Below are 13,322 nucleotides of genomic sequence, written 5' to 3' on the forward strand. Positions count from 1 at the left end.
GTGTGTGTGTGTGTGTGTGTGTGTGTGTGTGTGTGTGTGCGTGTGTGTCCCTGTGCCTCTGGTCCCCGTCGTTCCCCTAGGAGTCGGATGTCAACAACAATGTGCTGTACCTGTAGTTGCTTTCATCAGGTCATTTATAGAACAATAGAAAACATTTTAGACTGGTTGTCTGGGATGTGTTCGTTAGTCCACACCGTAGCAAAGCAACAACACATTCTCAGATTAAGTCTTGTTAGGAATCTCCACTGTTCATCAAACCAGGAGTTGATTTAACCTTAAATAGTGTTACCTCAAAAGGGTTCAATTAAATAAGTGCTGATAAAGAGGAGTTGAGATTGTGTTCAGTAGAGGAGAGAGGGAATGAGGAGGAAGAGAGAGAGAGGGAACGAGGAGGAGGAGGAGGAGAGAGGGAACGAGGAGGAGGAGGAGGAGAGAGAGGGAACGAGGAGGAAGAGAGAGAGGGAATGAGGAGGAGGAGGAGGAGAGAGGGAACGAGGAGGAGGAGGAGAGAGAGGGAACGAGGAGGAAGAGAGAGAGGGAATGAGGAGGAGGAGGAGGAGAGAGGGAACGAGGAGGAGGAGGAGGAGGAGGAGAGAGAGGGAACGAGGAAGAAAAAGAGAGAGAGGGAATGAGGAGGAGGAGAGAGAGGGAACAAGGAGGAGGAGGAGAGAGGGAACGAGGAGGAGGAGAGAGAGGGAACGAGGAGGAAGAGAGAGAGGGAATGAGGAGGAGGAGGAGAGAGAGGGAACAAGGAGGAAGAGAGAGAGGGAACAAGGAGGAAGAGGAGAGGGGAAAGCAGAGAGAGAGAGAGGGGGTAAAGGGGGAGGGGTGGATATGAACGAGAGACCGGGGTGAGATTGGTCAAGCCTTTCAACTGGTTTGAAACCACTTATTTTACTGACCAATCAAATCACAAGCTCCAAATATAGTCCTTCTCAATTGGCCAGTCCGTTATCTACCACTGTCTCACATTGGCTGTCATCTCTTCATGCCCTTATCCCAATGTCCAATCACCTTGCAGATCGACTTCCTATATTCTTCCCGTTGTCCACCTTGACGATCCCAGTTCCTGTATCCCTCTCATTGTCCAATCACCTTGTGTATCCAGGGTGTGAAGGCGGAGACTTTAGTGTAGACGCCAGGTGAGTGTTGCGTGCGACAGGAGTGACCCCACGACGTCACACCGTACACGACCCACCCTCCGCCCGGACGCTCACACACCAACGGGCCGCCACTGTCTCCACGGCAACTGTCCACGCGGCGCTCCGATTGGCCGTCTGTCCCGGCGCAGAGCATGCGGCTAGTGAAGGCTCCGTGGTAACGCTGTTGGCAGTGACGACGAGGGAGGAGGGAGAGAGGAGCCTGTTGGAGGGTCTTAGAGTAGGACCGACCTGCAGGACAGAGAGAGACGATTATCATTACACTGGGCCTTAAATATGTTTAATCAGACGATTCACATTCAACTGGTCCTTTAATCTGTTTAATCAGACGATTCACATTCAACTGGTCCTTTAATCACTAACACCCCCACAGATCTTCCCCACTAAATCACCTACTAACACTCCCCTGGTCTTCCACACTAAATCACCCCCTGGTCTTCCACACTAGATCATCCCCCTGGTCTTCCACACTAAATCACCCACTAACACCCCCCTCATCTTCCACACTAAATCACCCACTAAACCCCCCCTTATCTTCCACACTAAATCACCCTGGTCTTCACCACTAACACCCCCCTGGTCTTCCACACTAAATCACACACTAACACCCCCCTCATCTTCCACACTAAATCACCCACTAACCCCCCTGTCTTCCACACTAAATCACCAACTAACATCCCCTCGTCTTCTACACTAAATCACCCACTAACACCCCCTCTTCTTCCACACTAAATCACCCACTAACAACCCCTCGTCTTCCACACTAAATCACCCACTGACACCCCCTCAACTTCCACACTAAATCACCCACTAACACCCCCTGGTCTTCCACACTAAATCACCCACTAACACCCCCTGGTCTTCCACACTAAATCACCCACTAACACCCCCTGGTCTTCCACACTAAATCACCCACTGACACCCCCTCATCTTGCAAACTAAATCACCCACTAACACCCCCTGGTCTTCCACACTAAATCACCCACTAACACCCCTGGTCTTCCACACTAAATCACCCACTAACACCCCCTCATCTTGCACACTAAATCACCCACTAACACCCCCTGCTCTTCCACACTAAGTCACCCACTAACACCCCCTCATTTTCCACACTAAATCACCCACTAACACCCCCTGGTCTTCCACACTAAATCACCCACTAACATCCCCCTAATCTTCCACACTAACACCCCCCTCATTTTCCACACTAAATCACCCACTAACAACCCCCTCGTCTTCCACACTAAATCACCCACTAACACCCCCCTCATCTTCCACACTAAATCACCCACTAACATCCCCCATCTTCCACACTAAATCACCCACTAACACCCCCCCATCTTTCCCACTAAATCATCCACTAACACCACCCTGGTCTTCCCCACTAACACCACCCTGGTCTTCCACACTAAATCACCCACTAACACCCCCCTCATCTTCCACACTAAATCACCCACTAACACCCCCCTGGTCTTACACACTAAATCACCCACTGACACCCCCTGGTCTTCCACACTAAATGACCCACTAACACCCCCCTCATCTTCCACACTAAATCACCGACTAACACCCCCCTGGTCTTCCACACTAAATTACCCACTAACATCCCCCTGGTCTTCAACAACAAATCACCCACTAACACCCCCCTCATCTTCCACACTAAATCACCCACTAACATCCCCCTGGTCTTCCCCACTAACACCCCCTCATCTTCCTCACTAAATCACCCACTAACACCACCCTGGTCTTCCCCACTAACACCCCCTGGTCTTCCACACTAAATCACCAACTAACATCCCCCTCGTCTTCCACACTAAATCACCCACTAACACCCCCCTCTTCTTCCACACTAAATCACCCACTAACAACCCCCTCGTCTTCCACACTAAATCACCCACTGACACCCCCCTCATCTTCCACACTAAATCACCCACTAACACCCCCTGGTCTTCCACACTAAATCACCCACTAACACCCCCCTGGTCTTCCACACTAAATCACCCACTAACACCCCCCTGGTCTTCCACACTAAATCACCCACTGACACCCCCCTCATCTTGCAAACTAAATCACCCACTAACACCCCCTGGTCTTCCACACTAAATCACCCACTAACACCCCCCTGGTCTTCCACACTAAATCACCCACTAACACCCCCTCATCTTGCACACTAAATCACCCACTAACACCCCCCTGCTCTTCCACACTAAGTCACCCACTAACACCCCCCTCATTTTCCACACTAAATCACCCACTAACACCCCCCTGGTCTTCCACACTAAATCACCCACTAACATCCCCCTAATCTTCCACACTAACACCCCCCTCATTTTCCACACTAAATCACCCACTAACAACCCCCTCGTCTTCCACACTAAATCACCCACTAACACCCCCCTGGTCTTCCACACTAAATCACCCACTAACACCCCCCTCGTCTTCCACACTAAATCACCCACTGACACCCCCCTCAACTTCCACACTAAATCACCCACTAACACCCCCCTGGTCTTCCACACTAAATCACCCACTAACACCCCCCTGGTCTTCCACACTAAATCACCCACTAACACCCCCCTGGTCTTCCACACTAAATCACCCACTGACACCCCCCTCATCTTGCAAACTAAATCACCCACTAACACCCCTGGTCTTCCACACTAAATCACCCACTAACACCCCCCTGGTCTTCCACACTAAATCACCCACTAACACCCCCCTCATCTTGCACACTAAATCACCCACTAACACCCCCTGCTCTTCCACACTAAGTCACCCACTAACACCCCCCTCATTTTCCACACTAAATCACCCACTAACACCCCCCTGGTCTTCCACACTAAATCACCCACTAACATCCCCCTAATCTTCCACACTAACACCCCCCTCATTTTCCACACTAAATCACCCACTAACAACCCCCTCGTCTTCCACACTAAATCACCCACTAACACCCCCCTCATCTTCCACACTAAATCACCCACTAACATCCCCATCTTCCACACTAAATCACCCACTAACACCCCCCCATCTTTCCCACTAAATCATCCTCTATCACCACCCTGGTCTTCCCCACTAACACCACCCTGGTCTTCCACACTAAATCACCCACTAACACCCCCCTCATCTTCCACACTAAATCACCCACTAACACCCCCCTGGTCTTACACACTAAATCACCCACTGACACCCCCTGGTCTTCCACACTAAATGACCCACTAACACCCCCCTCATCTTCCACACTAAATCACCGACTAACACCCCCCTGGTCTTCCACACTAAATTACCCACTAACATCCCCCTGGTCTTCAACAACAAATCACCCACTAACACCCCCCTCATCTTCCACACTAAATCACCCACTAACATCCCCCTGGTCTTCCCCACTAACACCCCCTCATCTTCCTCACTAAATCACCCACTAACACCACCCTGGTCTTCCCCACTAACACCCCCCTGGTCTTCCACACTAAATCACCAACTAACATCCCCCTCGTCTTCCACACTAAATCACCCACTAACACCCCCTCTTCTTCCACACTAAATCACCCACTAACAACCCCTGCGTCTTCCACACTAAATCACCCACTGACACCCCCTCATCTTCCACACTAAATCACCCACTAACACCCCCTGGTCTTCCACACTAAATCACCCACTAACACCCCCTCATCTTCCACACTAAATCACCCACTAACACCCCCTCATCTTCCACACTAAATCACCCACTAACACCCCCTCATCTTCCACACTAAATCACCCACTAACACCCCCTCGTCTTCCACACTAAATCACCCACTAACACCCCTTCATCTTCCACACTAAATCACCCACTAACATACCCCTGGTCTTCCCCACTAACACCCCCCTCATCTGCCACAATAAATCACCCACTAGCACCCCCTGGTCTTCCACAATAAATCACCCACTAACACCCCCCTCATCTTCCACACTAAATCACCCACTAACACCCCCTCATCTTCCACACTAAATGACCCATAACACCCCCCTGGTCTTCCACAATAAATGACCCACTAACACCCCCCTCATCTTCCACACTAAATCACCCACTAACACCCCCCTCATCTTCCACACTAAATCACCCACTAACATCCCCCATCTTCCACACTAAATCACCCACTAACACCCCCCCATCTTTCACACTAAATCACCCACTAACACCACCCTGGTCTTCCCCACTAACACCCCCTGGTCTTCCACACTAAATCACCCACTAACACCCCCTCATCTTCCACACTAAATCACCCACTAACACCCCCTGGTCTTACACACTAAATCACCCACTGACACCCCTGGTCTTCCACACTAAATGACCCACTAACACCCCCTCATCTTCCACACTAAATCACCGACTAACACCCCCTGGTCTTCCACACTAAATTACCCACTAACATCCCCTGGTCTTCAACAACAAATCACCCACTAACACCCCCTCATCTTCCACACTAAATCACCCACTAACATCCCCCTGGTCTTCCCCACTAACACCCCTCATCTTCCTCACTAAATCACCCACTAACACCACCCTGGTCTTCCACACTAAATCACCCACTACACCACCCTGGTCTTTCACACTAAATCACCCCCCTCATCTTCCACACTAAATCACCCCCTGGTCTTCCACACTAAATCACCCACTAACATCCCCCTGGTCTTCCCCACTAACACCCCCTCATCTTCCACACTAAATCACCCACTAACACCCACCTGGTGTTTCACACTAAATCACCCCCTCATCTTCCACACTAAATCACCCCCTGGTCTTTCACACTAAATCACCCCCTCATCTTCCACACTAAATCACCCCCCTGGTCTTCCACACTAAATCACCCACTAACACCCCCTCATCTTCCACACTAAATCACCCCCCTGGTCTTCCACGCTAAATCACCCCCCTGGTCTTCCACACTAAATCACCCACTAACATCCCCCTGGTCTTGCCCACTAACACCCCCTCATCTTCCACACGAAATCACCCACTAACACCCCCCTCATCTTCCACACTAAATGACCCACTAACACCCCCCTTGTCGTTCACACTAAATCACCCCCCTCATCTTCCACACTAAATCACCCACTAACACCCCCCTGGTCTTCCACAATAAATCACCCACTAACACCCCCCTCATCTTCCACACTAAATCACCCACTACTACCCCCCTGGTCTTCCACACTAAATCACCCACTAACACCCCCCTCATCTTCCACACTAAATCACCCACTAACACCCCCCTCATCTTCCACACTAAATCACCCACTAACACCCCCCTGGTATTCCACAATAAATCACCCACTAACACCCCCTCATCTTCCACACTAAATCACCCACTAACACCCCCTGGTCTTCCACACTAAATCACCCACTAACACCCCCTCATCTTCCACACTAAATCACCCACTAACACCCCCTCATCTTCCACACTAAATCACCCACTAACACCCCCCTCATCTTCCACACTAAATCACCCACTAACACCCCCCTCGTCTTCCACACTAAATCACCCACTAACACCCCCTTCATCTTCCACACTAAATCACCCACTAACATACCCCTGGTCTTCCCCACTAACACCCCCCTCATCTTCCACAATAAATCACCCACTAGCACCCCCTGGTCTTCCACAATAAATCACCCACTAACACCCCCCTCATCTTCCACACTAAATCACCCACTAACACCCCCCTCATCTTCCACACTAAATGACCCACTAACACCCCCCTGGTCTTCCACAATAAATGACCCACTAACACCCCCCTCATCTTCCACACTAAATCACCCACTAACACCCCCCTCATCTTCCACACTAAATCACCCACTAACACTCCCCTCATCTTCCACACTAAATCACCCACTAACACCCCCCTCGTCTTCCACACTAAATCACCCACTAACACCCCCCTCATCTTCCACACTAAATCACCCACTAACACCCCCCTCATCTTCCACACTAAATCACCCACTAACACCCCCTCATCTTCCACACTAAATCACCCACTAACACCCCCCGCGTCTTCCACACTAAATCACCCACTAACACCCCCTGGTCTTCCACACTAAATCACCCACTATCACCCCCTCATCTACCACACTAAATCACCCCTTGGTCTTCCACGCTAAATCACCCCCTGGTCTTCCACACTAAATCACACACTAACACCCCTCATCTTCCACACTAAATCACCCACTAACACCCCCCTGGTCTTCCACACTAAATCACCCACTAACACCCCCCTCATCTTCCACACTAAATCACCCACTAACACCCCCCTGGTCTTCCACACTAAATCACCCCCTAACACCCCCCTCATCTTCCACACTAAATCACCCACTAACACCCCCCTCGTCTTCCACACTAAATCACCCACTGACACCTGCCTCATCTTCCACAATAAATCACCCACTAACACCCCCCTGGTCTTCCACACTAAATCACCCACTAACACCCCCTGGTCTTCCACACTAAATCACCCACTAACACCCCCTCATCTTCCACACTAAATCACCCACTAACACCCCCTCATCTTCCACACTAAATCTCCCCCCATCTCACCTGTGCCCCCCCATCTCACCTGTGTCCCCCAGCCTGTGATGTGACAGTTGGAAGCCTGTTTCAGGACTCTCTCCTTGCGTAGCGGCAGACAGGCGGGCAGAACGTGCCGACTGAACGCCACACATCGACCGCGGCCCTTCCCCACCACTCCCGGCGACAGACGCACCAAGGCCAGGTCGTAGTCGTTGCTGTGGGAACGGTAGCTAGGGTGCAGGACGATCTGATCGACGGCGTACTCCTCCTCAAACTCCTCGGGAACCAGAGAATGGTAATCCCCAACCCTCACCTTGTACTGTTTAGTACTGTTACCATCCCTGGAGGAGAGAGAGGAGAGTTAACCAGAGAATGGTAATCCCCAACCCTCACCTTGTACTGTTACCATCCCTGGAGGAGAGAGAGGAGAGTTAACCAGAGAATGGTAATCCCCTACCCTCACCTAGTACTGTTTAGTACTGTTACCATCCCTGGAGGAGAGAGAGGAGAGTTAACCAGAGAATGGTAATCCCCAACCCTCACCTAGTACTGTTACCATCCCTGGAGGAGAAATAGGAGAGAGGAGAGGAGAGAGAGGAGAGGTGCAGTAGAGAGAAGGGGAGTGAAGGGAGGAGAGAGGAGAGGAGAGAGAGGAGAGGAGAGAGAGGAGAGGAGAGAGAGGAGAGGAGAGAGGAGAGGTGCAGTAGAGTGAAGGTGAGTGAAGGGAGAGAGAGGAGAGAGAGGAGAGGAGAGGAGAGGAGAGGAGAGGAGAGGGAGGAGAGGAGAGAGAGGAGAGGAGAGAGGAGAGGTGCAGTAGAGTGAAGGGGGAGTGAAGGGAGAGAGAGGAGAGGAGAGAGAAGAGAAGGGAGAGGAGAGAGAAGAGAAGGGAGATGAGAGAGAGAAGAGAAGGGAGAGAGGAGAGGAGAGGAGAGGAGAGGAGGAGAGAGAGGAGAGGAAGAGAGGAGAGGAGGAGAAGAGAGGAAGGAGGAGAAGAGAGGAGAGGAGAGGGAAGAGAGGGGGGAGGGAAGATCAGGAGGAGAGAGAGAAGAGAGGAGGAGAAGAGGGAGAGGAAGAGAAAGAGGAGGGAACTGAGAGAGGAGGGAGAGGAGAGGAGACCTGAGGAGAGGAAGAGAGGAGAGGAGGGAGAAGAGAGGGAGGAGAGAGAAGAGAGGAGGAGACCAGAGGAGAGGAGGGAGAAGAGAGGAGAGGAGAGAGAAGAGAGGGAGAGGGAGAGAGAAGGTAGAGGAGAGAGAAGAGAGAGGAGGGAGAAGAGAGGGAGGAGAAGAGAGGAGAGGAGGAGAGGAGAGGCTGGAGAGAGGAGAGGAGAGGAGAGGAGAGGAGGAGAAGAGAGGAGAGGAGGAGAAGGTAGAGGAGAGAGAAGAGAGGAGGAGAAGAGAGGAGAGGAGGAGAAGAGAGGAGAGGGAGAGGAGAGAGGAGACTTAGAAGAGAGGAGAGGAGGAGAAACAGAGGAGAGGAGGAGGAGAAGGTAGAGGAGAGAGAAGAGAGGAGGAGAAGAGAGGAGAGGAGGAGAGAGAGGAGAGGAGGAGAAGGTAGAGGAGAGAGAAGAGAGGAGGAGAAGAGAGGAGGAGAAGAGAGGAGGAGAAGAGAGGAGAGGAGGAGAGGAGAGTAGAGAGGTGTGGGAGTCAGAGAGGGAGAGGAGAGGAGAGCAGGATCATGAGAGAGGAGCAGGAGGAGCTGAGGAGAGGAGGAGAAGAGAGGAGAGGAGTCAGAGGGACGAGGAGAGGAAGAGAGGAGAGGAGGGAGAAGAGAGAGGAGGAGGAGAAGAGAGGAGGAGAAGAGAGGAGTGGAGGAGAAGAGAGGAGAGGAGGAGAGGAAAGGAGGAGAAGAGAGAGGAGGAGAGCTTTAGAGAGAGGAGAGGAGGAGAGGAGAGGGAGAGGAGAGAGAAGAGAGGAGAGGAGGAGAAGAGAGGAGGAGAAGAGAGGAGAGGAGGAGAGGGAGGGGAGGAGTTTGGGAGAGGAGAGGAGGGAGAGAAGAGAGGTGGAGAGGGAGGAGGAGAGAGAATCCAGGAGAGGAGGGAGAAGAGAGAGGAGGAGGAAGAGAGGAGAGGAATTTAGGAGGAGGAGAGGGAGGAGAAGAGAGGAGGAGAGGAGGAGAGGGAGAGGAGAGAGAGGAGAGGAGAGAGAGGAAGGTGCAGTAGAGTGAAGGTGGAGTGAAGGGAGAGAGAGGAGAGGGAGAGAGGGAGGAGAGGAGAGGAGAGGAGAGGAGAGGAGGAGAGAGAGAGGAGAGGTGCAGTAGAGTGAAGGGGGAGTGAAGGGAGAGAGAGGAGAGGAGAGAGAAGAGAAGGGAGAGGAGAGAGAAGAGAAGGGAGATGAGAGAGAAGAGAAGGGAGAGAGGAGAGGAGAGGAGAGGAGAGGAGGAGAAGAGAGGAGAGGAAGAGAGGAGAGGAGGAGAAGAGAGGAGAGGAGGAGAAGAGAGGAGAGGAGAGGAAGAGAGGAGGGGAGGAGAAGAGAGGAGGAGAGAGAAGAGAGGGGAGAAGAGAGAGGAGAGGAAGAGTTTGGAGGAGGGAGAAGAGAGGAGAGGAGGAGAGGAGAGGAGAGGAGAGGAAGAGAGGAGAGGAGGAGAAGAGAGGAGGAGAGAGAAGAGAGGAGGAGAAGAGAGGAGAGGAGGAGAAGAGAGGAGAGGAGAGAGAAGAGAGGAGAGGAGAGAGAAGGTAGAGGAGAGAGAAGAGAGGAGGAGAAGAGAGGAGGAGAAGAGAGGAGAGGAGGAGAGGAGAGGAGAGAGAGAGGAGAGGAGAGGAGGAGAAGAGAGGAGAGGAGGAGAAGGTAGAGGAGAGAGAAGAGAGGAGGAGAAGAGAGGAGAGGAGGAGAAGAGAGGAGAGGAGAGAGGAGAGGAGAGGGGAGAAGAGAGGAGAGGAGGAGAAGAGAGGAGAGGAGGAGAAGGTAGAGGAGAGAGAAGAGAGGAGGAGAAGAGAGGAGAGGAGGAGAGAGAGGAGAGGAGGAGAAGGTTTGGGGAGAGAGTTTTAGGAGGAGAAGAGAGAGGAGGAGAAGAGAGGAGGAGAAGAGAGGAGAGGAGGAGAGGAGAGTAGAGAGAGGAGAGGAGAGAGAGGAGAGGAGAGGAGAGGAGGAGAAGAGAGGAGAGGAGGAGAGGAGAGGAGGAGAAGAGAGGAGAGGAGGAGAGGAGAGGAGAGGAAGAGAGGAGAGGAGGAGAAGAGAGGAGAGGAGGAGAAGAGAGGAGGAGAAGAGAGGAGAGGAGGAGAAGAGAGGAGAGGGAGGAGAGGAAAGGAGGAGAAGAGAGGGAGGAGGAGGAGAAGAGAGGAGAGGAGGGAGAGGAGAGGAGAGGAGAGAGAAGAGGGAGAGGAAGGAGAAGAGGGAGGAGAAGAGAGGAGAGGAGGAGAGGAGAGGAGGAGGGAGTTTTAGAGGAGGAGAAGAGAGGAGAGGAGGAGAGGAGAGGAGAGAAAGAAAGGAGGGAGGAGAAGAGAGGAGGAGAAGAGAGGAGAGGAAGAGAGGAGAGGAGAGGAGGAGAGGAGAGGAGGAGAAGAGAGGAGAGGAGGAGAAGAGAGGAGAGGAGGAGAAGAGAGGAGGAGAAGAGAGGAGAGGAAGAACCTTCCTGCCAAACCCCGTCTCCTGTTACAAAAACACAGATTGTTCCAGAATCAGAAAACACAGAGACAGGGATCACCACACAGATAGAGCTCACACAGAGACAGGGATCACCACACAGATAGAGCTCACACAGAGACAGGGATCACCACACAGATAGAGCTCACACAGAGACAGGGATCACCACACAGATAGAGCTCACACAGACACAGAGATCACCACACAGATAGAGCTCACACAGACACAGGGATCACCACACAGATAGAGCTCACACAGAGACAGGGATCACCACACAGATAGAGCTCACACAGAGACAGGGATCACCACACAGATAGAGCTCACACAGAGACAGGGATCACCACACAGATAGAGCTCACACAGAGACAGGGATCACCACACAGATAGAGCTCACACAGACACAGAGATCACCACACAGATAGAGCTCACACAGACACAGGGATCACCACACAGATAGAGCTCACACAGAGACAGGGATCACCACACAGATAGAGCTCACACAGACACAGGGATCACCACACAGATAGAGCTCACACAGACACAGGGATCACCACACAGATAGAGCTCAAACAGAGACAGGGATCACCACACAGATAGAGCTCAAACAGAGACAGGGATCACCACACAGATAGAGCTCACACAGAGACAGGGATCACCACACAGATAGAGCTCACACAGAGACAGGGATCCACAACAGGACACAGTCCCCCCTACTCTGGGTGACAGACCATCAGATCCACAGTCCCCCCTACTCTGGGTGACAGACCATCAGATCCACAGTCCCCCCTACTCTGGGTGACAGACCATCAGATCTACAGTCCCCCCTACTCTGGGTGACAGACCATCAGACCCACAGCAGGACACAGTCCCCCCTACTCTGGGTGACAGACCATCAGATCTACAGTCCCCCCTACTCTGGGTGACAGACCATCAGATCTACAGTCCCCCCTACTCTGGGTGACAGACCATCAGATCTACAGTCCCCCCTACTCTGGGTGACAGACCATCAGATCCACAGTCCCCCTACTCTGGGTGACAGACCATCAGATCCACAGTCCCCCTACTCTGGGTGATAGACCATCAGATCCACAGTCCCCCTACTCTGGGTGACAGACCATCAGATCCACAGTCCCCCCTACTCTGGGTGATAGACCATCAGATCCACAGTCCCCCCTACTCTGGGTGACAGACCATCAGATCCACAGTCCGCCCTACTCTGGGTGACAGACCATCAGATCCACAGTCCCCCCTACTCTGGGTGACAGACCATCAGATCTACAGTCCCCCCTACTCTGGGTGACAGACCATCAGATCTACAGTCCCCCCTACTCTGGGTTACAGACCATCAGATCTACAGTCCCTCCTACTCTGGACCGTTTGCTTTACGATCTGATAGAATATCTCGTTGTTCTCCAGTAGATCGGTGGTTAATTGACCTGTTGTATCTTTAGGAGTGACGATATCATGTCCATATTCCTGCGTCTACATCTGTGTGTGTGTGTGTGTGTGTGTGTGTGTGTGTGTGTGTGTGTGTGTGTGTGTGTGTGTGTGTGTGTGTGTGTGCTTCTACGTGTGTATGCCATCTCTATTACAGCAGTATTGAAAGGTGACACTTCCAATTCGGAAGTCCCCCATTTAGACTGAGTGTCGACCTGCAGAGATATAACGGCCTGCTAAAACTGCACTGGGTTTAAACGGACAATCTAGGATTCGACAAAACAATCCTGTCACTTTTAAAATGTCCAAAAATGGATGTCCCAGTCCCAGATTGCTCCTTTAATATTTATCTGAGCCTGATCAGTCAACCGTAGAACCAGGGAATATCAGAACCTGATCAGTCAACTGTAGAACCAGGGAATATCAGAACCTGATCAGTCAACCGTAGAACCAGGGAATATCAGAACCTGATCAGTCAACCGTAGAACCAGGGAATATCAGAACCTGATCAGTCAACCGTAGAACCAGGGAATATCAGAACCTGATCAGTCAACTGTAGAACCAGGGAATATCAGAACCTGATCAGTCAACCGTAGAACCAG

The 13,322-nt window shown here is 51.9% G+C and overlaps 1 protein-coding gene across 1 annotated transcript; it reads right to left on the reverse strand.

The window, feature by feature from the left end:
- Positions 1 to 848: 848 nt before the first annotated feature.
- Positions 849 to 8,194, reverse strand: LOC135532368 (neurotrypsin-like). The gene is made up of 3 exons (XM_064959929.1): positions 8,169 to 8,194; positions 7,733 to 8,046; positions 849 to 1,391 (listed from the first exon to the last, which is right to left on the reverse strand). The coding sequence occupies exons 1-3, from the start codon at positions 8,192 to 8,194 to the stop codon at positions 1,081 to 1,083; spliced, it is 651 nt and encodes a 216-aa protein (XP_064816001.1). The 3' UTR covers positions 849 to 1,080.
- Between the last annotated feature and the right edge of the window lie 5,128 nt (positions 8,195 to 13,322).

This window comes from Oncorhynchus masou, unplaced genomic scaffold, assembly GCF_036934945.1.
Source record: "Oncorhynchus masou masou isolate Uvic2021 unplaced genomic scaffold, UVic_Omas_1.1 unplaced_scaffold_1843, whole genome shotgun sequence".
NCBI lineage: Eukaryota > Metazoa > Chordata > Actinopteri > Salmoniformes > Salmonidae > Oncorhynchus > Oncorhynchus masou.

What these genes read in the sequence shown, in the direction of transcription:
- LOC135532368 (XM_064959929.1), bottom strand. Translation starts at nt 8,194, where the DNA reads ATGGTAACAGTACTAAACAGTACTAG. An exon ending in ACAGTACTAAACAGTACTAG is followed by an intron (nt 8,047 to 8,168) that starts GTGAGGGTAGGG and finishes TCTCTCCTCCAG; the next exon opens with GGATGGTAACAGTACTAAAC. An exon ending in GGTGAGATGGGGGGGCACAG is followed by an intron (nt 1,392 to 7,732) that starts GTGAGATGGGGG and finishes TCTGTCCTGCAG; the next exon opens with GTCGGTCCTACTCTAAGACC.